Source organism: Primulina eburnea, chromosome 9 (genome assembly GCF_022965805.1).
Source record: "Primulina eburnea isolate SZY01 chromosome 9, ASM2296580v1, whole genome shotgun sequence".
Classification (NCBI taxonomy): domain Eukaryota; kingdom Viridiplantae; phylum Streptophyta; class Magnoliopsida; order Lamiales; family Gesneriaceae; genus Primulina; species Primulina eburnea.
In genome coordinates this window covers 33880338-33906309 of record NC_133109.1, presented here as the reverse complement: position 1 = coordinate 33906309, position 25972 = coordinate 33880338, and the positions used below count along the sequence as shown (strand labels likewise).

The 25972-nt window shown below is 35.3% G+C and overlaps 5 protein-coding genes, 1 long non-coding RNA gene and 2 other non-coding genes across 11 annotated transcripts; 4 read left to right on the top strand and 4 right to left on the bottom strand.

Moving 5' to 3' along the window:
* Positions 1 to 862: 862 nt before the first annotated feature.
* LOC140841935 (uncharacterized) lies at positions 863 to 8298 on the top strand. 2 transcript variants are annotated; one of them, XR_012120279.1, is made up of 13 exons: positions 863 to 1289; positions 2618 to 2691; positions 2969 to 3052; positions 3235 to 3315; positions 4013 to 4093; positions 4574 to 4666; positions 5262 to 5441; positions 5606 to 5673; positions 6025 to 6076; positions 6643 to 6696; positions 6781 to 7000; positions 7214 to 7280; positions 7878 to 8298. XR_012120279.1 is itself a non-coding variant. In XM_073209677.1 (13 exons), exons 1-13 carry the CDS (start codon positions 1148 to 1150, stop codon positions 7967 to 7969), a joined length of 1161 nt encoding a protein of 386 aa, XP_073065778.1. In that variant the 5' UTR covers positions 863 to 1147; the 3' UTR covers positions 7970 to 8298. The 2 variants fall into 2 exon arrangements, 1 of the variants encoding a protein (XP_073065778.1); XM_073209677.1 differs by having other exon boundaries at positions 6781 to 6873.
* On the top strand, positions 1312 to 2097 carry LOC140841937 (uncharacterized). Its single transcript, XR_012120280.1, has 2 exons — positions 1312 to 1951; positions 2038 to 2097. It is a non-coding gene; the product is annotated as an uncharacterized lncRNA (long non-coding RNA).
* A 707-nt stretch (positions 8299 to 9005) lies between the features above and the next one.
* On the bottom strand, positions 9006 to 10060 carry LOC140841936 (chlorophyll a-b binding protein CP24 10A, chloroplastic-like). Its single transcript, XM_073209678.1, has 2 exons — positions 9771 to 10060; positions 9006 to 9689 (listed from the first exon to the last, which is right to left on the bottom strand). Exons 1-2 carry the CDS (start codon positions 9998 to 10000, stop codon positions 9140 to 9142), a joined length of 780 nt encoding a protein of 259 aa, XP_073065779.1. The 5' UTR covers positions 10001 to 10060; the 3' UTR covers positions 9006 to 9139.
* Positions 10061 to 12321: 2261 nt separating this feature from the next.
* LOC140841934 (non-specific lipid transfer protein GPI-anchored 11-like) lies at positions 12322 to 14319 on the top strand. Of its 2 annotated transcripts, none has more exons than XM_073209676.1 (3): positions 12322 to 13021; positions 13823 to 13858; positions 13984 to 14319. In XM_073209676.1, the coding sequence occupies exons 1-3, from the start codon at positions 12673 to 12675 to the stop codon at positions 14148 to 14150; spliced, it is 552 nt and encodes a 183-aa protein (XP_073065777.1). In that variant the 5' UTR covers positions 12322 to 12672; the 3' UTR covers positions 14151 to 14319. The 2 variants fall into 2 exon arrangements, with proteins under 2 accessions (XP_073065777.1, XP_073065776.1); XM_073209675.1 differs by having other exon boundaries at positions 13978 to 14319.
* A 570-nt stretch (positions 14320 to 14889) lies between these two features.
* On the top strand, positions 14890 to 17920 carry LOC140841933 (probable protein phosphatase 2C 9). 2 transcript variants are annotated; one of them, XM_073209672.1, is made up of 6 exons: positions 14890 to 15188; positions 15347 to 15451; positions 15956 to 16183; positions 16490 to 16766; positions 17185 to 17339; positions 17426 to 17920. In XM_073209672.1, the coding sequence occupies exons 2-6, from the start codon at positions 15422 to 15424 to the stop codon at positions 17558 to 17560; spliced, it is 825 nt and encodes a 274-aa protein (XP_073065773.1). In that variant the 5' UTR covers positions 14890 to 15188; positions 15347 to 15421; the 3' UTR covers positions 17561 to 17920. The 2 variants fall into 2 exon arrangements, with proteins under 2 accessions (XP_073065773.1, XP_073065775.1); XM_073209674.1 differs by having other exon boundaries at positions 14890 to 15242.
* Positions 17921 to 18404: 484 nt separating this feature from the next.
* Positions 18405 to 18489, bottom strand: TRNAY-GUA (transfer RNA tyrosine (anticodon GUA)). The gene is given in 2 exon segments: positions 18405 to 18440; positions 18453 to 18489. It is a non-coding gene; the product is annotated as a tRNA-Tyr (tRNA).
* A 776-nt stretch (positions 18490 to 19265) lies between these two features.
* On the bottom strand, positions 19266 to 19350 carry TRNAM-CAU (transfer RNA methionine (anticodon CAU)). Its single transcript is given in 2 exon segments — positions 19266 to 19301; positions 19313 to 19350. It is a non-coding gene; the product is annotated as a tRNA-Met (tRNA).
* Positions 19351 to 19482: 132 nt separating this feature from the next.
* Positions 19483 to 22861, bottom strand: LOC140840938 (endo-1,4-beta-xylanase 5-like). The gene is given in 8 exon segments (XM_073208080.1): positions 19483 to 19976; positions 20120 to 20911; positions 21007 to 21056; positions 21059 to 21104; positions 21207 to 21373; positions 21463 to 21688; positions 21771 to 21817; positions 22795 to 22861. Coding segments are annotated over 8 exon segments (1791 nt in total). The 3' UTR covers positions 19483 to 19580.
* Between the last annotated feature and the right edge of the window lie 3111 nt (positions 22862 to 25972).

Genomic DNA, 25972 nt, shown 5'->3' with positions numbered 1-25972 from the left:
TGAATGTCATGTTTTTTCAATAATTTGATTTTATAGATTTCTCGTGCTTTGATATTTATAGTGTAAACCTAATTTGTTCGGTGAAACCTATTATTTTTCTACGACAGAGTGGTAAGTATGGTTTTTTCATATGAGAAGATAACTTAATATGTCGTAAGTCGATAACTATGATTCATTCCTTGAAAGAAAAATTGGTTGCTCGAAGTTTACAAGAAAGAAACTGAAAAAGATAATAAAAATCTGAAGTTCTTACTTACTAGATACTTGTTGCCTTTTATTTTATGTTTGTATTATTGGATCATTTCTTAGATGAAAATGAGACGCAGCTCGAATATGCATTTCTTGCAAAATACATATCTTATCTCATAAATTTAGGGATTTGTTTAAGAAAAACATATAATTTTCTCCCTTCACATATATGTGGATGAATATAAGAGAGAAGAGGTATTCACTTTCCATTCAATAAAATTATAGAAGTTGGTATGGACATTAAATTCTACAATATATGATATCGCAAAATTGTATTTCAAAATTTAGATGTCACAAAGAAAAAATGTTACCCGTTGAAAATTGGGTAAAAAAAATCAAGTATCTAACATAATGGACGTAGAGTGGTGTCATGTGAGACGATCTCACGAATCTTTATCTGTGAGACAGATCAACTCACCGATATTTACAATAAAAAGTAATACTCTTAGCATAAAAAATAATATTTTTCATAGATGACCCAAATAAAATATTTGTCTCACAAAATATAATATATGAGAACGTCTTTTTTGTCATTGAACGTAAACCAAATTTATTAACAATATCGAACCGAAAACAAAGAAGTAACAATTTATATAGCAATTAATCAAATTTCCACTTTATTTTGCCTAAATATCCACCACAGTATTTTCGTAAAAACCGAAGGGGGTTGCCTTGATTCTAGGTGAACGAGATTCAACACAACTCAATCGTAGTCAAAGGTCGCCCTCTCCTCTGCCGTCCGCCTTGTACGGTGACCTCGGGGTACAACTATCATATCATCCCCTGTTACAGGAAAAGATAGAGACCCGCCTGGGGAGCTTCGAGTTTGATCCCAAATTCATGCGCCTGAAGTTATAATTGTTGGTTTTGCGGAGTATATTTTGTGTATCTCGTATACATGGATAAGGTGTACGGCAAGCTGCGGAATTTGGATGCGTACCCGAAAATCAATGAGGATTTCTTTAGCCGCACGCTCTCCGGTGGTGTTATCACACTCGTCTCATCTATCATCATCCTCGTACTTTTTGTTTCTGAATTCAGTATGTCTTCTCGAACTTTTCTTATTTTATTTCTGTTTCTTTCATCCTGTTGATGTTTGAGCTTCCAAGTTTTGAATATTTCTGGGTTGCGGTCGTATTATGTTTTACTGTTCAGTTTCTTGGTGTATATTCAATTTTGTTGGGTGGTGGTGGAAGGCATTTAAATGAAGCGTGGAGTGGGAGAAGCCAGGGTTAATTTTATGGAAAAAAGGGATTTGGGGTGACTGGTATGTGTTTAGAAATTGTTAGCTATGAAGTAGATACCTTTTATTTTTCTTAATTTTAGCAAGAAAACTCGTGTACTCGACCCATAAAATTACTTTACAAGAAGTAGGAGATGCTAGTTTTAAGTTACTGTATATACTTACCATTTTCTTTTATTTTGTAAGATGTCAATTTGTATTGAGTTGACACAGACGTGTTTGGGTTGTATAATTTTATCTTATTATCAGTGCTTAATTATAGGTTGTTACCCATTCCATCTATTTCAGGGTCTCCATGTGTCCAACCTATTCCAGTGCAGCTAAATTAAGTCTGTGAATGAAGATGCTAAATCCATTGTTTGCTTTTAAAACTAGCAATGGGGCGGTGTACAGTGCAACTGAAATTATTTGGGGAGTGACTCGAACAGATAGCAATTTAGACAGCTCTTTAGTAGTTGGGTAATAAACATATGAGTTATATGATGATAGACGCCATGAAGTTTGGCTGGCTACTTCTAATACAAAGTGATTAACTTGTTTATTAGCTTGATGGGACGAGGTGTTTCTGGCTCTTGGTAGCGCATAAAATGCTATTTAGGTCAATGTGACTCTGGAGTGTGACTTTTTTGGTAATCCATGATAATGATCTTTGCGATCCATGTGACTCTGGAGTGTGGAATCAAATATCGTGTGGATTTACCAGTCATTTGATTCTGTTTGAGCTACACCAATATGCGGACAGGGCAAGACATTAATTTATTTTTTCATAAGAAGGCATATTAAGAGATCTTTATTGGTTAAGAAAAATACGATCTAAAAATGACTCTTCGTTGTAAACTACCATAATTCATGAAGATTCTTGTGCTATGCTTTTTTGTAACATTTTTTACCTTCGAATTTTGCTAATCATTGCTCGTGGAAAACCCATAAATTTTCTGATTGGCTTTTCATGCATATGAGCTTTCTATGGTTTGTGTTTGCATAATACCGAGATCATACTATCGTGCATATTTCTTACAGAATCCACTTACCTTACTCGCAAGCTTGGAATCAATTCTTTCAAAAATTTCATTGTTGCTTCTATACTCTCACGTATACAGCATATCTATTGGCTTCTTATTGCAGGATTGTACCTTCACACGGTTACAAATACAAAGCTAGTAGTTGACACATCTAGAGGAGGAAAATTGCATATTAATGTAAGATAACCGTGTAATGGCTAACATTATAGAAACTTAATCCCCAAAATTGAACAGTATTCTTGAGTTTATTTCTGTACTTGTAGCATAATTTTGTCTATTTAAGTGCTACGAGGTAGTTAAGTCACCTTAAGATTTTTCTATTACTCTGTTATGGAACTAAAAGACTTGAGTTATTTATTGACTTTATACCACTCCTTCCCTTTATTTAAGCCATGGACATTAGCTTCATACCTATCTAAAATATTTATTGACGTGCTGCTTAATCTAACTGCAGTTCGATGTCACTTTTCCTGCCATTCCATGTACATTGCTGAGTGTCGATGCCATGGATATCAGTGGGGAGCGACATCTAGACATAGTATGTATGCGTATGGTTCTTTCCAGTTTGTTTTCACTGTCTGTGTATCTTGTTTATACTTTATAGTGTCAAGCTAACTTTCTTGGCTTTTATTTTAATCTAAAAACATTTCTGCTAACCTCCTGCCAGCTCCCTGTTATTTCCATATATTGGTTGCATAATGTGCTTCACTGAAACTGCAGAGACACGATATTTTCAAGAAAAGAATTGATTCTCATGGCAATGTGGTAGGGGTGAGACAAGATGGCATTGGTGCACCACAGGTTAGTGAAAACATAAAATGCATCCTTCATTGATCCAAGTCACGATCTCGTTTCTCTCTTTTATAGCACTTTTTTTCTTCGGTGTGCTCGTAATTCCTTGTGTTATGATTTATTTAGCCTGTCATGGTTTTTGTATCAGTTGATGGATTAGAGTCCTGTACATGTTATTTACCATGGGGAGGAATTATGAATGTCATTTAACTCGGCATAATTGGTGCGTCCTGCACTGAATGTTGACTTGTAAGCCTTGTGGCTACATGCCAATTATCATCCCGAGGGGGATTGAAGACAACTAATTTCTCATCCAGCTAGTCAGAAAATAATTGACTCTGCAATTTTATGCCAATTATCATTTCGGAGGGGCATCAGAAGTAACTATTTTCTCATCCAGTGGAATGTAGAAGTATTTTATCGGACTACTTAGCTTTTTTTTTCCACTCATAAGAATTTCTGTGAAAGCTTCACCATAACAATGTTGTTAGAACTTCAAATGTTTTACAGAGGCATCCGGAATCTTTGCATTTGTCCTGTTCGCTTAGCCTCTACTTGTGTTATCTAAACATATATTAAGATCGAGAGGTCTTTGAGTAGACAGTGCTCTCTCTCTCTCTCTCTCTCTCTCTCTCTCTCTCTCTCTCTCTCTCTCTCTCTCTCTCTCTCTCTCTCTCTCTCTCCATATAATGTTATATCTTTGCAGATCGAGAAGCCTTTGCAGAAACATGGTGGTAGGCTTGAGCACAATGAGAAATATTGTGGATCATGTTTTGGTGCAGAAACGGTATTTCTATGTGATCTGTTTATTTTATATTTATGTTATTTACTTGGCCAGGGGACTGTATGTAGGATATTACACAATTGGGCGGAATTCTGGAGCTCTGATGTCAGAAACGAAATCTAACCCCGACATAAAACTTTTGGGTCCTCATCATTTAAAAAACAATTGTAATCATTTATTATAAAAGGCAACTAACTTTCTGATAGGGAAATAATTACATTTTTACGTTTCAGCGTGTCTGGTAATCAAGTGAGAAAGCAAACCAAAGAGCTTAATGTAATTTAGTAGTTAATACATGTTCTCTGTTTTCGTTTTTGATGATTGTTGAGACACCGAGGAGATTCAAATTTGATTAAAATGTTTCTGTTTTTCTTTTTCTTTTTTTTGAAAAAAAAAACTGTTCCAGGCAATGTAAACATAGGTGCACTGAACTCTATACAGATGTAAATCTTATTTATCATTATTATTCTTTTCGTTTTGCAGTCGGATGATGAATGTTGTAATTCATGTGAAGAAGTTCGTGACGCATATCGAAAGAAAGGCTGGGCAATAACAAATACAGATTTGATTGATCAGGTTGGAGGAACACCAGATTTGATGTTAAATTTTTCTAATTGAGTCATTGACAATTTTTTTCGTCTTTTTAAATAAGTTGGAAACTGCAATTTTTTTTCAAATAAATGCTGTGATGTAAAAGACGAACATGACATTTTGGATTCTAATTCAGACAGGATGCTAAATCAGTGTAATTGATATTAAATTTACCAATGTTTCCTATCAAAAAAAAAAGATATAAAATTTACCAGAATACTCGCCATTGGATTTTCTCATTGGCTGTCCAAGAGAACTGTCATGTAGTTGTCATGAGCGTTATTTCACTTTTCAAACGCTTGGGCTCTAAGTTATATGATGATTGAGTATCTTTTATCAATTGTATTTATCACTGTCAAACGATGAAACACGTTGGATCACTAATCTCCATATTCTATCTATATGGAAGTGCCTTATGCTGTTTAGATTTAACCGAGGCTAAACCTAAAGATGATCATGTGTAGTTGCATTTGTGGAACTAACTTGAAAGCCCAACCATTCTTATATTCTTATCGATTCCTCTTATTTTTCTCATACGAGGTCATTTTTCGATTACATGATATTATTTTAACGTATATAGTGCAAAAGAGAAGGCTTCGTTGATAAAGTAAAAGAGGAACACGGTGAAGGATGCAATATTCACGGATCTCTGGAAGTTAATAAAGTGGCAGGGAATTTTCACTTTGCCCCTGGTAAAAGCTTTCACCAATCGAACTTCCAGCTACTAGATCTCCTCGCTTTTCAAATAGAAAATTATAATGTAAGGAACTGCCTAATTTTTTTGTTTAGTTTATTATGCTCTCATTTCAACTTTTCTTCCTCTCCGACCTCCATGTCATAGACATTGAATTACTTGCTTTTAGTTTCTTTTCAAATTTGATCATAATACAGATCAATTTACCGCTTTCATGGCATTCCATGCAGATAAGCCACAAGATCAACAAGTTAACTTTTGGAGATTCTATTCCTGGAATTGTTAATCCACTAGATGGGTAATCGAACTTACATGCAGGCCTTTATCTAGAATTTGAAATTTTTGACAATGCGTCAGCGTTTTGAATTGAGCTCAAGAGGGATTAATATTTGACCTGAATTTCTCAGTTTTATAGTCTTTCACTTTTATATAATTTATATTTGATAAGTCATTTGTTTCATGTGTTTTTGCATGTCTTTTGGTGTGGAGAAATGTCGTTTGATGTGAAAACTACAGAGACAATAACATTTTTCCCTCCTAGAATACCCTCACTAACACCATGAAAACCTTTATAGATACGGATGGTTGTTAAGGTATTGTGTACTTGATATTTTTTTTGTAATCATTAATCATTTCTGTGAATATTCAGTGTGCAGTGGCTACAAGAAACCCCGAGTGGAGTGTACCAGTATTTTATCAAGGTCAGTGACCCGACCTCGACCCGACCCCGACCTCTTATATTATATGTTACTCCCACCGATGAGATCACACGCTCTTACACGTCCTTGAAACATGTATCAACGTTTTGTTTGCATGTTTGTTGACAAGAAGTGATTTTAATTGCTATCTTAGATTTCTGATGACCTTGATCCCTTGAACAAATCTGCTGACTATTTTGGTCAAGGATACCCATGATTGCGTCATTGTAAACCAATCACTATCATGAAATAATATCAATTTTACTCTAATTAATTGGACATTTCATAGTTCATGACCCCCCTTCTCCATTACACTCCTTAATTAATGCTTATTAGAACATTTATTACATGTTCTGTGGTAGGGATTGGTTGTGAATGTAACTTGTCAAACCATTTTAGTTTCCCATCCATCTTCCTTGTCGTTCTCAGCGAAATTTGGTGCTGGAAAGAAAATGGGGATGTATTTTTTTACTTTTGCTGCTTTGGAAATTGCAAGACTTCAAATGCTTGTAATATCCATCTGAAGGATTTAAGAGCTTGCATGTCTAAGTTTCTTGTGGGCTTTGCAGGTGGTTCCAAGCATACACACTAATATTAGAGGTCATACTATTCAGTCAAATCAGGTACTAAACTTTTCAACAATTCCACTCTTATTCGATATTTACGCCAATGTCTTTCATGTCATGGGACTGTTTGTATGCATTCAGTTTTCTGTGACCGAGCATTTCAAGAATACTGAAATGGAGCTGACCAGGTCCGTTCCTGGAGTTTTCTTCTTCTATGACCTGTCTCCCATAAAGGTAAGCTTTATTACATAACTACAAAAATTTATTTAGAAATCTAGGCATTATTTTGTAGAAACTTGATTCTGTTCCTGTACAATGCGCCATTCTTGCCCAGGATGAAGCACTGTGTAGACCCTGAAAGGTTATGTATTCTCATCCATTCTGAGAAACTGTTTTTGTGATTTATTATGCCGGTGAGCTTGATGCATAATGACTAGACAGCACACATATATTTGGGTTTAATAAATATAAATTATGTTGCTCTTGGTGTTTTTTATAGCTGAAACTAAGATCCTTTATGGTATACTTTTTAACTAACTGACGTACTTTATCATAACCGTGTATATTTTTGCAGGTTACTTTCACAGAAGAGCATACATCATTCTTGCACTTCCTAACACATATCTGCGCCATAATGGGAGGTATTTATATCAGTTTATTGCTTGATTTGCATCTCTTTTCTGCTCTATCTGGAGATAATTGGTTTGACGACTTTTGACCAACAGCTACCTTTTCTGGTTAACTTTAAGTTTACTCCCTGTTTGTGTGAGTTGTAGGAGTATTAATAGCCTCAGGCCTCTTTATAGAACACAGTTGTACACCTTATCTCTTGTCTTCTGATCTGAACATGGAGCTTGCAACTCTTCTCCCCCACATGTTCTTTCCTCGAACTATGCGCATGCACTTTTTGTGTTCCTCTAAGATCAGTTTACGTGTTTTGTAGATACACTCCACTTCCTATGAACAAGCAAATTCCGTTTCCATACATATTTTAGAGGTTAACAAAAGCATAACTTTAGCCCTCATCCATTAAATTCAATAGCTCATTGAAATGTGAGGAAAAATAGCTTCCTCATGTTTTTATCATATAATTCTGATACTTAAAGCCATCAAGTCTCCAGCTTAGGGCATACTTAGTGGATTCTTGAAAGGATGAAGATTTATTTCCCTGGACATGTATCTTAACTGATTCTTGAGACAACTCAGTGTCGTAATTCCTTGTATCGTCATTTTTCCAGGTGTATTCACGGTTGCCGGAATACTGGATTCTTTCATTTACCATGGTCAGAAGGCACTGCGGAAGAAACAAGAACTTGGTAAACTCAGGTGAATGCTAAACATGAGATTTCATTGAACAAAGAAAATGTGCAGCTAAGAACACCACATGGCTTCAACTGTGTCAGTTGTTGAAAGAGGTCTGTACCCTCATGCTCAAAAAGCAGGGCATGAAGGCTTACTCGAGTAGGAGTCTGATAATTTTTTTAGGTGTTTTAATTACGTCTGTTTTGGTCAAAAAATCTCTGCTTATTTTATTGTTGTTGCAGTTTGTAAAATTTGGCTTATGGCATATGCCAATATGAGTTATCAGTTATCTATATTAGTCGGACACTACTGACTAGCTTTCTGGTATGCAAGACACAACTAATTGATTGGAAAATAGTTCCAAGCTTTGTTTAATCTTGGTGAATAGTTGCATAAAGTTCCATATATTTGGACTCGAACTCGAAGTCAGTTTTGTAATATAAATTGATGGTTTTGGAAGTCAATTGAATATTTTTAAAAACTTTTTTGTTTGATCAATATGGTTAATATCTGAAAGGATCGATTCACTTTCCTTGATAAATATACATGTACATCCTTGATATTTTAACAAGGTACATTGTACTCATTATAAACACGAAAGATGGATAATAAAAAATCAGAAGTGTAGAATTCAAGATGCCAATATCTTCTTAGGCAATGGCTGCCAAGGACGATATAAAGGAAAATGACAATATATGCATAAAATATCCCCACAGACGTTAAAATTACGAATGCATTTAATTTTTTTCCCATCCAACAGTCAGAGAAAATCACAATTTCTCTGTGTTTTTTTCCCCTCCGTAATCATCGAGGTTGAACGTACGAAGTGTTTACCCAGAATTTATGACTAAATCATAATGTGGTGATATTCTGTAGCCTGTAGATTATTTTCTCCATTATGGAAGACGATCATTTCTACAACACTGAACTATATATTTGTGAAAAATTCCCGGCATCCCTAAAACCGCTCGCCTGAGATTTTCTGGATCTATCCCTCCCGTGAATTATTTCTCACTTCCTATATCATGTTTTTCTTGAAGAGAACTACAAAATTCACAGAATACTAAAGCGGGAACAATCTTCATTCCAAGATTGAATTCTTGGGGAAATTAACTGAAAGAATGATAAGAAAATCCATGAGTTTTTTTTCTCTACATCACATAATCTTTTTACATAACATTACGCAAGATTGAAGAAATTACAAGCCAAGTGCGCCAAGGGGTGTTTTCCCTTGTCCTGCCTCAAAATAGAAGATCAGCATAGCCAACATTGCGATCCTAGCATGCTTAATCTCAGCAAGCTTCAATCTTTCGAGCTTTTCGCCATCCGGGATGTAGACTCCGTCCTTCAATGTACCAGCAACGCCCAACGGGTCGAAGAATTTACCACCAGGGTAGCCCTGTTCCCCGGTAGAATTGGAGAAGTTCTCGGCAGTTTTCGACCATGGTGTCGCCCATTCGACGGATTGGGACTCGGGGTTGAAGAAGTCGACCCATCTTTTGCTCTCAACCCACCCCATGAGGAGAAGCTGTGTACCAAGCAGGGTACCGAAAGAGAAGGGCGCCACCGCGCCAGGGGCGGCTCCAGCCTCGAACCAGGGGATGCCGCTCCATGCCTGGCCAACGAAGATGCCGACTACAGCCACCATTGCCCACCTTCCATGGATGAGCTCAGCTTCTCTGTACCATTTCAAGAATGCTGGATCCTTCCCTAGACCCAACGGGTCGAATCCATAGTCGCCAGCGAGCCTGCAAACCAATTCATTCATAAGAATCAATTTCATCTGAAGCACAAAATAAGACCAGTGGCATCTCAAACAAAGCACTTACGAGCCATCAAGCCATTCGGGGTCAACGAAGTTGCCGCCGCCTCTAACACCGGGGAGCCAAGACTTCTTAGCAGGGGCTGCAGCCACTACAATGAGCCTCTTGGGAGCTGCCACAGCACCGCCGCCAACTCTGGCGGATACGGGAGCAGAAAACAAGGCCTGGCTTTTCTTGCCACCGGTGAGGAAGGTAGATCCTAAGCCATTAACCAATGCTGCTGAAGTAGAAGTCATTTCTGTCTCTGATCTCCTCCTCCTCTAGGTTTGGTGTGCGGTGGAGAAATAAAGATTCAAGAATGGAGTGAAGACTTAAAGGGATGTTATCTGCAGAGGGAAATCAAAAGAAGCGTGGCAAGAGCAGCCAACTAGGATAGAGGATAGATATCTGACCAATCACATGAGATGAACAACTATTGTTTCATCCGACCTATGAAGTAGTGGACCTGACCATTCTTCCTTCTCTCTTTGGGGATTGCTTTTTGCCACCCACACCAATCAAATTCCACAAATATTTTCAAACTGGGAATATTATTGATCCTAAAAAATGTCTCAAACTTATGTGATTTCATTTTTTAAAAAAATTGAAAATTTAAGATCAAGATCTATTTTTTAAACTTATGATCAACAATGAAATCTTTTGTCACACAATATGAGATTATTTTATATCATGTCTCGAATATTTCTTCTCCAATAATATCGTTATATATTAGTCTTTAGATCATTAACGTATATGTCAACTTTTTTAAATATGTGATAGATCCACATGATCTAATAACATTGAGATATGGAGAGAAACATTTTCAGTCTAAATCTAATAGGTTTAGCATAAGATGTGATTTATTATGTAACAGAAGTCTTAGATCTATCATAGTGAAATTGTGATTATGTTTTATAAAAAAAAAAACTAAATTATTAAAAGTTTAAAGAAAGTTAAATGTATTTGTTTCATATATATATGAAGTAGAGATGAATTTAAAATCAATAGATTTCGATTATAGTTTAATTACAATGAGATAATATATCAAATCTTAACTATATATATTATTTGTTACACGTTATTATTACAAAGTAGAATGAATTTAAAATAACATTATAATTGATTGAACTTGAAATACATCTTAATTAACATAAAATATTACAAAAACATTTAATTAATGAATTCAAAATTTTACATTCTTACTTATCTAAACAATAAAAATGCATTTAAAATTCATGAAATTCATGGATCCAAAAGCTAATTAATATATAAAATGTGGAAAGTAAAACACTTTATGAAACACAGAAGTCCACTTATGGTGATGGGCTAAAGCAACCGAAAGTTGATGGACAAAGCGTGCTTCCGGGGCTCTTCACCAAATACACGCGTTTAACCTCATAATTTCATCTACTTGAGATACGCTTCATGCTTCCCATCACATCTTCGCAAATCATGACATATGCTTGCCCTATATTCTTAAGATGATTGTCCTTTAATTTCTCTTCTTTAAAACTTACAAATGACCTTACCAATAAGGATGATTTGCAGTAACAGAAATGAACAAATTTTTAAATTTTTTTTTTTAAAAAAATAGATTATGCAATATGACCTCATAATTATGTATAAAGGTGAAAAAAGATCTATTTTTTCAAAAAAAAAAAACAATAGATTCTTACAAATGACTCTTACTAATAAGTGGTGCTGTGATATGACCTCATAAATTATATTGCATACTTAAAAAATACAACTATAAAAAAAAGACAAAAACTTGTGTGAGACGGTCTCACGGGTAGTATTTGTGAGACAGATCTCTTATTTTGGTCACCCATGAAAAAATATTACTTTTCATGCTAAGACTATTATTTTTTATTGTGAATATGACTAGGGTTGACCCGTCTCACGTATTATGATCGTGAGACGGTCTCATATGAGACTCACTCAAAAAAAAAAAAAAATTGGCAAGGCAAGAAAGTAGAAATCTTGCATTTGCACTTTTCATCAATCTTAATTTTGCAATATTGATTAATAAGCATTGTCATCATTATCCCACAAAAGCATATGTATTACATGTGAACTAACAAAGTTATCGTCAAAGTCTAATAATAACGAAGTTGAAATAAAACAAATCATTAATCAACGTCATATATATCGATATTTTGATATGAATTCGAGCTAGCTACCATAAGAATAATATCATAAACTTAATTCTGATGAACCGTCTGTTGCCACGTGTTCTCGACACTGTCACATTAATATTACGCATATGTTAATGAGAGATGAATTCTTGAGTACATGATTAGATATTACCCTAACAGGTCACGTTCCCATAAAATGAACCAATTTGAAAGCTTTACTTTCCTTTTGAAAAGTTAAAAACCAATTGCCTCAAATCCATCAAGTGTGATGGGGGTGAGGCCTACTAATCATTTGCCGCACACTCATTCCCTCCACGTTCAACTTTTTTCACATCTTAAAAGTGACAGTCAAAGAGCAATGCGCAGATACTCTTTTTAAAACTAAAACTTTATATATAATTATTGATAAGAATGGAGAAAAACATATCTTATCTTGCCTAGGTCTAAGCATGTCTCGAATAAGAGATAAATATGAAGTACTTTTTTAAAAAGTGCCATTTATGAATTGATTTATAAATTTTTTTTGATTCCCTTCTCAAATTCAATATCTGATCTTGGGGTATTGGAGAGATGGCACATGCAATTATGGTGCTCATGAAATATTCCCACTTCATGCAGCTAAATAATTAGTCCAAATGACATGCATGTGTAACTTTTATTCTCTCTATAAATTTGAAAATTTTATGCATTTTTGACAAGAAATCCACACATAAATTGCACGCAAATCACACGATTTGGCTACTTTCCTTTCACATTTAATTCAACTTCCATTTTCTCGCATACTCAAATCAAGAATGGCAGCAAGCAGCAGCGTTCCCTTCTTCTGCATGATGTCGCTGTTCGCAGTACTATTCTCCGTAGTCTGTTCCGAGGCACAGACGGCACCGCCGCCTGCTGTGGACTGCACGAGTTTGGTGTTGAACATGGCCGACTGTTTATCCTTCGTGATGGCCGGAAGCACCCTGAAGAAGCCGGAGGGAACATGCTGTTCTGGGCTAAAAATGGTGCTCAAGACAGACGCTGATTGTCTGTGCGAGACGTTCAGAAACAGCGCACAGCTTGGGGTGACTCTTGATGTGAAAAAGGCGTTCACCTTACCTGATGCTTGTCACGTCTCTGCTCCCTCTGTCGGTAATTGTGGCCGTAAGTTTCATCACCTTCTCAAGAATTCAGTGTATTTTAATTTGCATAGAAATTTACATGTATTTTTGTATCGAAGTAACTCAGCTTCGTACATATTTCAACGTCCGTCGCTAAAGAATAAAAAAAACATGAAGTACCCTTCAATCACTTTTTTCCCTTTGTTTATCTCTTTTATTTTCTCTCTATTTTCCTCCAAATGTATGAATTATTTATGTTGAATTTTAGTTTTTGATATTGTATGATGGAAATATTTTAAATTTTAATTTAAGTATTAACATATTAATAGTTTTATATTGTTAAAAATTTTGTTCATTGAAAAAAAAATTAATAGTACTCATCAAATTCGAAAAAAATGATACGGTTTTTCACATGTAAAAATTTAAAATTGTAATTTTTAATTGTAAAATTATTAATTCAACATCACATTTTCATCAAAAATAAATAATTCATACATTTGGAGGAAAACAGAGGGAAAATAAAAGAGATAAAGAAAGGGAAAAAAGTGAAAAAAAAGAAGAAAAATTTTAAAAAAATAAAAAAATTTCCATGTAAGTGCACAACAACATGCTGTGCACTGTAGGGGATCCGGGTCCTTCAAAATCACAATATAAAATCTTCAGCCAATTCCAAATATCTCGGTATAATATTCATTTCATCACTTAAAATCGGGGTCCTATGTAGTTTCTATCGATCTGTTTATGTAGCCAGAGATTCATGCATGCATTATATTCTTCTTCACGAGTTAAAAAAACAACAGTCTCTTGCTTGCCACTTGATATTTTCTTGTCTTCCGATCCACAGTGAGCAACGACACTGCCAGTGGTGCTGCTGCTCCAGGTATACACCATGTCGATGAAATCCCTTTTCGGGTTTCTTCTTATCCATCATTACACACACACACACACACAGATATATATTGCTCATGAACAAGCTCTTATCTAAACCTTCTGTCACAGCTCTTTCTCTTTCTCCGTCGGCATCGCCGTTGTCTCCTAGTTTCGGTAGCAGTCTTGGAGCAAATGATGTTTCTCCAACGCCAGTTCCCGCAAGCTCGGGTTGGTCCACGGCCAGATCCTCCGTCGTGTTGCTCACCCTACTCAAGATAACCGTGCTTCTTGCTTTGTTCTGAGTTCATATTTGATTCCTTTTGTTTTTCCGAATGAGAGAGATTCAATATATCCATTATTGTGATGTTTGTTGATTAATTCATGGCATGTATCTTAAAATATTATTTTTTGCTCTCATTTTTTTAATGTTTCGTGAACCTGACAATTATATATTCGGAAGTATTTTTAAAAGTTGAAGTGAGGTACACTTGAATTGATATTTGTGAGAATCATGGTGAGCAAGGCAAGGAAATGCTTTAAAATATGATGAAATTATAAAATCAACTAATGATATGTTGAAAATTGTGAAAATGAAAAAAAATATATAATGGGAAACAAGCCATGATTGATATGGCAACGTACATGATTTCATTTTAGAAAATAGGAAAATAAGCTTTAAAAAAAAGAAAACAGGAAAAATATATTTCCACAATGAAACCAAACTCTACTTGTAAATGTCGAAATCTACAAAATTAATTTCGCGCAGATCTGAATTAAGTTTTTTAAAATATGAGCAAAAAGAGCTATGCTTCCAAAAAGCAAAAAGAAAGATACAATTATACAAAAACCATTTTGACATATCATTTATATGAAAAAATTTATGATATGCTCTGAAGTAGGTAGGGCCAGGCTACAAAAAGGCCAAACCTTTGAACTTTGAATTGGAAAAAACTATGAGTCAATTCTCTTCTTGAAATTATAATATCAAAAATAATAGTTATAAACTCAAAACAGTGTCCCTGTAACTCATGTTTTGCTAATATTGAACAAGAACTGAATAGGACAAAGTCAACGTGGGGGAAGACCAAAGCCCAAAACTGGGGCCGCTGGGCAGCCATTTTTGCTTTCACACCAGCTAATTTAGGACCCATTTTTCGTTGAAAACTCTTTTATCAGTTCTGTTCTTGAATTTATCAGTTCTCTTAAGAGCTTCTTTGTGTAAATTTATTTATTGTATTCATCGGAGGATTTTCTTGGAGGATATAGTTTAGCGTGATTCTTGGATTCATTTATTCAGTTTCCGCATACTTTGTTTTCTTGGTTTGGAGAGAGCCGGATCGGTGAGTAGAATCTATGTTATGGAATTCCCATGTTGTTGTCTTGATTCCTGAACGGTATATGTGGATTCTTGATTATTATTATTTTTTTCCTTTATTTGGTTGGGGGGGGGGGGGGGGGGGTGTGATTATGGATCAAAATTTCTTTAAACATCTCGCAGGTTGTGGATTTTCTGCGGTGTCATTACATGGTAGAGATTTGGTCTTGATAGGGGAAGGTCGAGGTGTTCTTTGATATGGATATTTTCTGCTGTTTCAACTCACAGGTAAGGCCTTTTTTCTCTGCTGTATGTTTTTAAGGTTTATTGTGTTCATTTGTACTTTTGAGATTCATTTAATCGGCTTTTGGGTGCTTGCATGATGTGGAGTCGGATGAGAAATTACTTAATTTTGCATTTTAATATTTAATTTTGTGGGATTGCCTCCTATCATGTATGTCTTGTTTTCGGTCATACTAGTTTGTTATGGAATCTTCGATCATACTTGTAATGTATTATTTGGGTGGGTCGTCCATGAAAAAATATAACTTTTTACGCTAAAAGAGTGTTATTTTTTATTGTGAATATCGGTATGGTTGACCGGTCTCACAGATAAAGATTCGCTAGACCGTTACACAAGATACTACTCTCTAGATTAAACTTGCATTTTCTTTCTGTTCTTTTTAATCCCCTTTAGCTATTATATTTTATGTTATTTCAGTCCGAAGAATGAATGATTTTCTCTCATTTCTGTAAAAACTTTGAAGCGGTTCTTTTTTCTCTATTCAACAGGGTTCTAAATATGGCTCGGGCAAGGGAAGAAGCAATGTTGGGCATGCGAAGTATGGATTCTGTTTAGTAAAAGGGAAGGCAAATCATCCCATGGAGGATTACCATGTGGCTAAATTTGTACAGTTTCAAGGTCGTGAGCTCGGTTTATTTGCTATTTATGATGGCCATCTGGGAGATAGTGTGCCAGCATACTTACAGAAGCATTTGTTTCCCAATATTTTAAAGCAGGTTAGTTCCTTGTTTGAATAATTTATGGAGTGATTGGTATTGCTATCCATAGAAATAAGTATTACTTGGGCTCGACTTTGCTGAAAACTCGATTTTAAAAAAGCTTGATTCAGCCATGCTCGAGTTGAGCTTGCCTGGTGGGCGTGTGACATTCTTAGTTTGAGAGGTGCCTGTTCTGTGGACCTTGCATTCGGTTTCCAACTGTTGTATCTATACTGATGTCTTAAATAGTTGGTTCTCATCAACTTACCCAGCTGTATAAGACGCGGTTAATGGTTGTACTTCCACATTCTTGAATGATTCCAGGAGGAGTTTTGGGTTGACCCTAGCAGGTCTGTAGCAAAAGCATATGAGAGAACGGATCAGGCGATTCTCTCACACAATCCCGAGCTGGGTAGAGGTGGGTCCACTGCTGTCAATGCGATTCTTATCGACTGCAGACGGCTTTGGGTGGCCAATGTTGGAGATTCACGAGCAGTGCTTTCCAGGAGGGGACAAGCTATACAGATGAGTATTGATCACGAGCCGAACACGGAGAGGGACGACATAGAGAACAGAGGCGGATTTGTCTCTAACATACCTGGTACTACTGGTTACCTACGACTTGAAAGAAGAAATGGTTTATATTATACATTACTTTTTTGTTGGCTGGTTATCTATTTCTCCATCGTGCTAATGGAGTGGAAAGAAGGGGAAAGAAGGATATTGGAAAGCAAATCTTGATTTGAAAATTTTCATTTCCATCAGTTCTCCAAACCTTCGATTTTCCTACCTAATTTCTTATTTCAACGAGTACATGTAGAACTATGTTCTGGTTTCCCCGAAATTTAAATTTCCTTGTGAAGAAAATTTATTATTGGGTTTCAGCAGAATTTTACAGATCTTGTTGGGCGTGTTCCATTTCTTTTTGCTCCATGTCACTGGTGTGGATTGTCTTGAAAGTTGGATGCCGTCACCGTAGATATAGTCACGAAACTTGTACTGATAACATTTTGTAACAGGAGATGTTGCTAGAGTGGACGGGCAGTTAGCAGTTTCACGTGCGTTTGGAGACAAGAACATAAAATTGCACCTACGATCCGATCCAGATGTCACCAATGCTGATATTGATAACGAAACTGATCTCCTTATTCTTGCCAGCGATGGCTTGTGGAAGGTCTTATCCTCCACCCCTCGAGTCTATTCTCCTCTTCCAAACTTTAGCTTTATCAATCCTAGGACTCATATTCAATCCATTTCCAGGTGATGTCGAATCAAGAAGCCGTAGATGTAGCAAAGAAGATCAAGGATCCACAGAAGGCAGCCAAGCAATTAGCCACAGAAGCATTGAACAGAGAGAGTAAAGATGATATCTCATGCATTGTCGTACGCTTCTAAATGGAGTCTTTCGTACATAATTATAGTTAATGGAGATGCAAGATGGTAGGCTACAGGTGTTTCAAATGCCAGAAACCAACCCTTTTAGGCATCGAATTCGAAAAATACTGGCGGCAGCACTGTCAAGTCTTGTATGCTTAACGATTTGACGTAAACGCTCAGTGTTATTATGTTTGGTTCAAGCCATTCTTTGCTTCAGTGTGCCGTCGGATTGTGAAGGTGTTCGATCGACCTTTGTAATAAAGTCGTTGTGATGTTTCACTCCTCTCTGTAGATTTCAACATTATTTATCTGTAATTTGCGTGAAGAATATGAAATTTGGGTGTATTTTCTGTCATAATCTAAATAGGATGAGATCTCGATTGTTTGTTTTACAAAATATCATGTGCTTTTTAATTTGCTTATGCAAGAAGATGTGAGCAATGCAGAGTTATTGAGAATTTCTTTGAATCAGAAAATTAATCTTCACATATATTTTCCTTTATAATGTTGGAGAAGTCGGCATTTATTTTTATGTTCCACAATTTATATGGAAATAAACCAACCCAAATGTATTTGAACATATGCGGCATGTCTATCATATACATGCTTATATTATTACTCGTGTTTTTCGCAAAAAAAATCGTGAAAATTCCGATCGCTTATAGGTCATCTGACACCAAGATCCTAAATTTGAAGTGATATTTAGGATTCGTGATCAATCATGACAACTAACAATCCCTCCAAGACTCGAAAAAAAAATTGTGAAAATTCTGCTAGTGCTGGATGCCTGGATCTAACACTGCGTGGGCTTCATTTTAATGGGCTTTTTTAAAAGCCCAAACAAAAAATATAAAACCTAAAATCCGACCTGCCGGATTCGAACCAGCGACCTAAGGATTGCCATTGACAACTACAGTCCTCCGCTCTACCAACTGAGCTAAGGTCGGTTGTTGTTGATATCTGATCTTTTTATTATTAATATAATTAATAATATTCAGGGTTTTTGGTTGATTTATCGGATTTGGAGTAGGTCTCTTCAATATTTATTTGTAAACAGTTAATCTTACAAATATTCACAATAAAAAGTTATACTCTTATTATAAAAAATAATAATTTTTCATAGATGATCCAAATAAGAGACACGTCTCACAAAATACGACATGTGAGATCGTTTCACACAAGTTTTTGCTTTGGATTTGAGTTATGAGTTTATATTATAACAGTTGTACGGTTAACCAAAAAAAAAAAAAAGAAACTTTAAATTCATATTTTTGGATTTAATTGCAAGTTTATATATGTTATCATAGTTATAAAAAGAACATATACGTTTTATTTTTAAACTTAAAGATTAAAAAAACATTGAATATTTGTATGGTAACAATAGGAAAATTTGATGTGACTGAATTTTCTTTGATAAACGTTCATTTTTATTGTACTAAGTTAAATCTACCCCAAGATATTATTTCGTCCCTCTAGAATTTTCAAGGTTTGATTAGTTTATCTTATATGCAATTTCTCATTCAATAAAGAGGTATCCAAAATTAATTATCGACAAAAAAAATTTAGTGAATTTTTTTTTATTTTGTTATTTATATGTAAAATTTTACAAAATGAATTCTTATAAGAATGATAATTAATTATTATGTGTTCTGGGAGTCAATTATTATTATAAAAATAAATAAATTATTATTAATTAATTAATTAAGAATGGAAAAAATTTGAATGGGGTGAGAGAGGCTCGAACTCTCGACCTCAGGATAACTCAGAAGCTATGAGACCTACGCGCTAGCCAACTGCGCCACCACCCCGTTGTTAAAGCTTTTTGATTGTACTTAATATATATTCATATTTAAAGCTTTTAGATCGTATAAACGAGAACACAATATTTACTAAAACATATTGTAATTTTAAGAACTTTGTATTTAACTGATTCACAAAATAATAAAATAAACAAGAATTTATTTAAGTGATGAATCTCAACATCAAAATCTAACGTTTCTCTGAGAATTTATAAAACACTGCTACTACACGTATACTCTCAAAGAACAACCTGAATCTCCAACGGCTCCCAACTATCCTTAGTCACGTTCACTATCCGCGTCACTTTCCGATCGCTACTAGGATGAGTGAACGTCAAAGTGTAGTCTCCATGAAACACCAGAGGCTGATAAACTCCTTTCTTGTTTGTTGCCCCCTTCAGATCTGTAGTTCTCCATTCTCTAATCAATCTATCGACCATATCGCCTAATGGGAAGTTCTTGAAGTTGTTGTCGGTGAAGCACATACGAGCGCACCCTTTTGCCAACTTGTTGAAATTCTTGTCTTCTAAGCACGTTTTGTTACACCCTGTAGGTTTCCATCCTGCCCACAGAACAATACCTTCAACAGCAGGATGTGAGAAGACCTCCCGTACGACCTCTTCCAACTCCATGATCTATAATCAAGTTCGCAACTGGAAATTATCAGAAAGAACCACTTTGATCCTTGTTTTGTTTGTTATTAGCTACATATTCAGGTTTCAAGGTCTTTTTGGAAGAAATATGAACGAAATCAATGTAGGTTAAGATCAGGAGTCACCTGATCAGGGCCTCTTTCGGTGTCGAGTTCTGTGAGCCATATTGGCATTTTGGTGGCACCAAGAACGTCCAAGGCAGCACGTACATAAGATATGTTTAATCTGTCATATGTAAAATGACCTTGCTGTCCCAGCCCCACCACCATGTTCTCATTTCCGGGGAAGGATCTAATGCTTCTAAGCATTTCCACACACATGGATGGACTGACCTCCATATCCAAAGGATATTCGAGTGTAGCATACTCGTTTAGGTACATCGTAGTCCCTGGATCCAATGCCTGAGCGAGCTTGAAAAACATAGCCGACGCATTCGGCCTCATCTTATCTTCGTAAAATGAGAAGTGAATATTCTCATTTATTACATCCCATGATGCTAGTTTTCCAGCATATCTAGACATAACAGATCCCATCCGATGAACAGCTGCATTGAGGAGTTGTCGTGGAGAAAGCTTGTGAATCCATGGGCTGTTCATCATTGGCTTATCCCAGAGAATGGTATGCCCACGAATAGGAATTTCGTGTTTCCTAAAGAAAGAAATCATGGCATCTGGGACCGTGTAGTTTTCTTTCCCTTTTTGTTTTTCCGTGTAGTACCATTTGAGCTCGTTGTTGAATGACGTTACGGTGAAACGGCGAAGAAACCATTTCTGATAAGCTTTGTTGTCAATAATAGCCTCGGTTGTGGATGCACCTAGCAGAAAATGAGGCTTGATTTGGTTTAAGGTGACGTGTGCACCTACAAGCTTTTCCCCTTGCTCGTTGGTAACACTGATTCTGAGTTTCCTCTTCCGATTCTGCATATACAGCAGCATTTTATCAAAGAGGTGGATCATCAAAAGAACAAAAAACCATGAAGACTTTTTTCACACCTAACTCATAAATTACCCACCCTGTTGATGCTTTGACGCTGATGATCTCTCCACTGTTTCTTGGAAAAATCTTTAAAGAAACATTGTCTACCCATAATTCAACACGCGTATTGTTGCTCTGTTTAAACACAAAAATCGCCAAACTAAACGGGGAAAGAATCCAGCATAAAATAAAAAAAACATCATTCAAAGCGCAAAATTCGATTCCAATCATGCATACCAGAAAATAAAGCTCTGCATTATAATCTTGATAAACTTGGAACCCTCCCTTCAGCATAGACCAGCACCCGGCTCGAGCTAGAACTGATCCCACAACTACACTTTCTTGATCTGAGACTTTCATAAAAGCCGCAACCTTCTCTCTTCCTTTACTAATTTGTATCCAGGCTGTAAATTATTCGACCAAAAAAAAAACTATGAACACCAATTGAACTAATGAATCAAATAAAACAAAATATTCCAAAAAAAAAAATCACCACTAAAAGAGTAGAGAACATCTTTCTTGAGCTCAAAAGTCTGCGAGAAACTATCACGAGGATCATGTCTATTGGACGCCACCAAGTAATCATTCCCCGACTCGGTTTGCATGATCTCCACCTTCGTCCCCTCTCCGGACACGTTCCACCCCTGCATTCCGAAATCCATCTTCGGATTCTCGACCAACCCTCCCCCATATTGAGGACTCAATGGTTCCTTCAAGCACTGAAAAACCCAAAAAAAATTAATCCACCATGTTTACTGTTTTAGCGGTTCTTGATTTCAATTTCGAAACGGGAATTCTTACATCGATGCTGGCAGTGTAATCGTACTCCCAATTCGCTGATACTGAGCCTGAATCGAGAGGGATTATATGTATGAAATTGGATCATGAGCAAATTTCGCCATTAGAAATAGAAAAAAATGTAAAATTTAAATTTAGTTTCTCATAAGGAATTGATGTCTTTGTGTGTCTGTGTGTGTATATATATAAAACTTATTGAAATATATCGAAAATCAGTTATTTTTAAAAACATGTGATTTTATATAAAACTATTTTTTATTAGAATATTTAAACTTATAACTTATAGTAATATATCGAAAATCTGTCATTATTTTTTATTGGCAATCCTAACTTATAAGACAATTATTTGTATTAAACGGTCACACGGGTCATATTTGTGAAACGAATATCTAATTTGGGTCATCGTTGAAAAAACATTATTTTTTAGAGTGAGTCTCATGTGAGATCGTCTCACAAAGCTTAATCTATAAGACAGATCAACTCTACCGATATTAACAATAAAAAGTAATACTTTTAGCATAAGAAACAATATTTTTCATGGATGACCCAAATAAAGATCCGTCTCACAAAATACGACTCGTAATACCGGTTACACAAGTTTTTGCCTATTTTTGAGTGGATCTCATGTGAGACCATATTACGGATCCTATTACTTTTTAATGTGAATATCGGTAGGGTTGCTCTGTCTCACAGATAAAAATCTTTGAGACTGTCTGACAAAAGACCTACTCAACTCATAATCAATTTTTTTGTTTGCTTTGCAGACTCTATATCAGTATCACATCAAAAATTTAAAAAAAAATCTCAATTTCTAAAAAACATTCTTCAAAATTAAACCTACAATTATTTTGTCAAATCCAACCAAATAATACATCAAATTCACAAAAAACAAAAATTACTCGGAGATTATTAGATTTTTGTTCCAAACCTATAATTATATTTTATATTAAAACACATATATGCGCTTGTACAGATTCTTACCCGAAAATAAACTCTTATATAAAATATGATGTTAATACCAACAAACCTGCAACGATCAATGAACAAAAGATGACAAGTTTTACGTATTGAAGGAAGACTCCCATTTTGTCCATTTACAGGTAAAAAGTGTGTTTCGATTGATTCTATTATAATAATAAATAATGTAAAAAGTAAAAAAATAAATAGAGTAACGGCGAAATTATGAATTTAATTAATTGGTTCATTTAATTAAGTCTTTTTTAGTACCAAACAAAGCGTTATATATTACTACAACCTTTGTTAGACTTTCGATTTTTCGTACAAAATCTTTATTGTCCCACAACTCAAAAATTTAAATATTCATCATGATTTTATTTAAATGTTAAATATTAATTATTTAATTAAGTTATATTTTATTGATATTTTTAAAGGGGTTATGAATTCGAGATGGGATTATCGGATAAAGATGATAAAAGTTCATTTTTGAATTTTTTGGGAAATTTTTTTTTAAAGTAAATCGGCTCTTTCATTAATCCTTATTTCTAAGACAAAAATTTTCTCAAGGCGATCTCACATATCTTATTTTGTGAGACATATATCTTATTTGAGTTAACGGTGAAAAAATATCACTTTTTATGCTAAGAGTATAAATTTTTATTGTAAATATCGGTAGAATTGACCTATTTCATGAACACAGATAAAGATCCGTGAGACCGTCTCACATAAGACCTACTCTATTTCTTGGGTTAATTCTTCACCAAACTTGAAAGCACGTTTGAAAAGGGGTTTGGCACTATTCTTACAATACTAGACTTAGTAATTTTATATAAACTAGTTTTTCACTCATACGGATAATTATTTTATCTAAATAATTATTAAAATTAGTATGTATGATAATTTGTTTATTTTCTTTATAACGTGATTTTTTATCAAACTGAATGTTTATTGTTTTCATATACATGTAAATCTTAACAATGAAACATTGAATAAAAGAGTCATTTTTGTATTTCGGCTGAAAATTAATATCTCGTTTGTATTAGACAATTAATGACATAACGTGTTTATCAATTATATTGTATTCACACATAAATTTATGTATTATGTACAAAACAATAATTGTTACAAAATAAAATGATAAACATGATACAAATTTTTAATATTTTTTAATTTCACTAAATAATTAAAATTAAAATACAAATAAACTAAATAGATTATTGATCATGTAATTATAATACAAAAACAAATCACAAATTTTGAAAAATTACCTCAAATATAATATTTGTCGTTAAATTTTTAAGGTTGCTATAACATCACATATAAAAAAATTTAGTCCATTTGGATTCGTAAATCTGGATACAAACGACGTATAACTGACCATGACTAAAAACATGGTTCTTCAAAAAAAGTCCTATACGGGACAATGATTGCCTCCGACTTTTGTTGATTGTCATTGCATATGATACAATCAAAGATATTGTCATCGTTGAAATTTAAAAAGAAGCCTTATTTCAGAAAGTATCAATAACATGCTTGGAATAATATATTTATGACATGTATTACTTATAAAACATGGTTTTCGAGCCTTGTCACGATCAATCTATTGTCACTGCATAATCAAAAGAATGATCTATGTTCCGCAACAACATAACCAGAGTTCCAACATAAGTATGCACATCATTGAGTAGATCAGCATTTATATCTAAGTGACACATCGTATCAGAACTTAAATACAACATTTCCTCTGAATGGTTTAGAGATATCATGTATTCATTTATAGACTGAACGATATCAAGTGTTGGTGCCAAAATAGCTCTTTGCTGAAAATATGCAGTATTGTTGATATTGTTGTCTAAAGACGGATATGTACTCTCAACCATTGCTGCAATAGAATCATTGCAATTTTTGATCAAAAGTTCATCATGAATATCTATTGTTGTATAACTGTTACTTTGTTTTCCAATTTTCTCATCTCCTAAATTAGCAATCCAATCTGTTTTTTTTTTTATTTTAGCACATTGTTCATCGTAATCTAAAATTTGTAATATATATAGATATAGATTATTTGTTGCATACGGAACAATTTGTAGAGATATAGACTGTAGTGACCCGTTCCAGAATCACCTACTAATCAAGAACTAAGCATGCGATTAACTTAATTAAAAACAATCAGAAATAAAGGCGGAAAACTGTCACCAAAAGATAGTTATACAACCCAATCGAAAAATCCAGGACAACTCAACTAAAATGAAATATACGGTACAACCATATCGAATCAAAAAGATACCGAAGAACTAAACCAACCAGCTACTCAACGTCCTCCTCCTCCTCCTCCTGAACTGTCCAACCTGAGGCCTGCCCCGTGGGAATGGGGTGTCCAAGATAAACAAAACCGAGGACATGAGCGATAAGAACGCCCAGTACAAAAGCATGAGTATACAAACCTATATGAAATGCACATGCTATGATATGATACCAGGGTAGTCAAGAAACAGGAGTAACAAAGGATCTCAATATGCTCAGTCTAGAGGCGCCAAGTGGATAGTGCCGCGCGGTACTCCTCTGGGTCACTCCATCCACTACAAGAACAGACGTGGACCTAAAATGTCCCGGATCACCGAAGCCCTCCGGACCCGTCGGCCACTGTGTACTCTCGGTGTCCATGCGTCCACAACACAAGACAGGGCTGAGCGGCCCCACAAGATATAGCTTATCTCGAAAGAGATACAGCTCCAGTAAAGGCTATCTCGAAGGAGATACGGCTCAACATGAAATGCAACATGCATCATACATCGTGACATAATAGCATGCATCATATGACATATATCAATGCACCACATAATCATGCAACACATATAAGAATGTATACTCGACCAGGATATCTCGGATAGTACTTTCGTACCTCTATCACTGCAATCCTAATCCACTGGAAAACCAGACAAACAGGTCTATTCCAAGCCTTCGTCCGTCGCTAGCCCGCTGATGTCGCTAGCTCCCAACTAGAGCACAGCTCCGCTACAAAGCCAGTAGCTCCCTGCTAGTGCCTGAACCTCGGGAAAGACTAGAAACCTCTCAGAAACGACTAAAACGCTCTGGAACGCTCTGAAATGGCGAGTAAGAAATGAAGCCTCGCGCCTCAATTTATAGCCAATGTTCGGACGATCCGATCCACTTCGGAAGCTCCGATCCGGTACACTTCGGACGATCCGAACCCACTTCGGACGATCCGAACCTTGCATGCGTTCTAC

What these genes read in the sequence shown, in the direction of transcription:
- LOC140841935 (XM_073209677.1), top strand. Translation starts at nt 1,148, where the DNA reads ATGGATAAGGTGTACGGCAAGCTGCGGAATTTGGATGCGTACCCGAAA. An exon ending in ACTTTTTGTTTCTGAATTCA is followed by an intron (nt 1,290 to 2,617) that starts GTATGTCTTCTC and finishes TTCTTATTGCAG; the next exon opens with GATTGTACCTTCACACGGTT. An exon ending in ATGGCATTGGTGCACCACAG is followed by an intron (nt 3,316 to 4,012) that starts GTTAGTGAAAAC and finishes ATATCTTTGCAG; the next exon opens with ATCGAGAAGCCTTTGCAGAA.
- LOC140841936 (XM_073209678.1), bottom strand. Translation starts at nt 10,000, where the DNA reads ATGACTTCTACTTCAGCAGCATTGGTTAATGGCTTAGGATCTACCTTC. An exon ending in CCCGAATGGCTTGATGGCTC is followed by an intron (nt 9,690 to 9,770) that starts GTAAGTGCTTTG and finishes ATTGGTTTGCAG; the next exon opens with GCTCGCTGGCGACTATGGAT.
- LOC140841934 (XM_073209675.1), top strand. Translation starts at nt 12,673, where the DNA reads ATGGCAGCAAGCAGCAGCGTTCCCTTCTTCTGCATGATGTCGCTGTTC. An exon ending in CTCTGTCGGTAATTGTGGCC is followed by an intron (nt 13,022 to 13,822) that starts GTAAGTTTCATC and finishes TCCGATCCACAG; the next exon opens with TGAGCAACGACACTGCCAGT. An exon ending in CAGTGGTGCTGCTGCTCCAG is followed by an intron (nt 13,859 to 13,977) that starts GTATACACCATG and finishes CTTCTGTCACAG; the next exon opens with CTCTTTCTCTTTCTCCGTCG.
- LOC140841933 (XM_073209672.1), top strand. Translation starts at nt 15,422, where the DNA reads ATGGATATTTTCTGCTGTTTCAACTCACAG. An exon ending in ATTTGTCTCTAACATACCTG is followed by an intron (nt 16,767 to 17,184) that starts GTACTACTGGTT and finishes ATTTTGTAACAG; the next exon opens with GAGATGTTGCTAGAGTGGAC. An exon ending in CCAGCGATGGCTTGTGGAAG is followed by an intron (nt 17,340 to 17,425) that starts GTCTTATCCTCC and finishes ATCCATTTCCAG; the next exon opens with GTGATGTCGAATCAAGAAGC.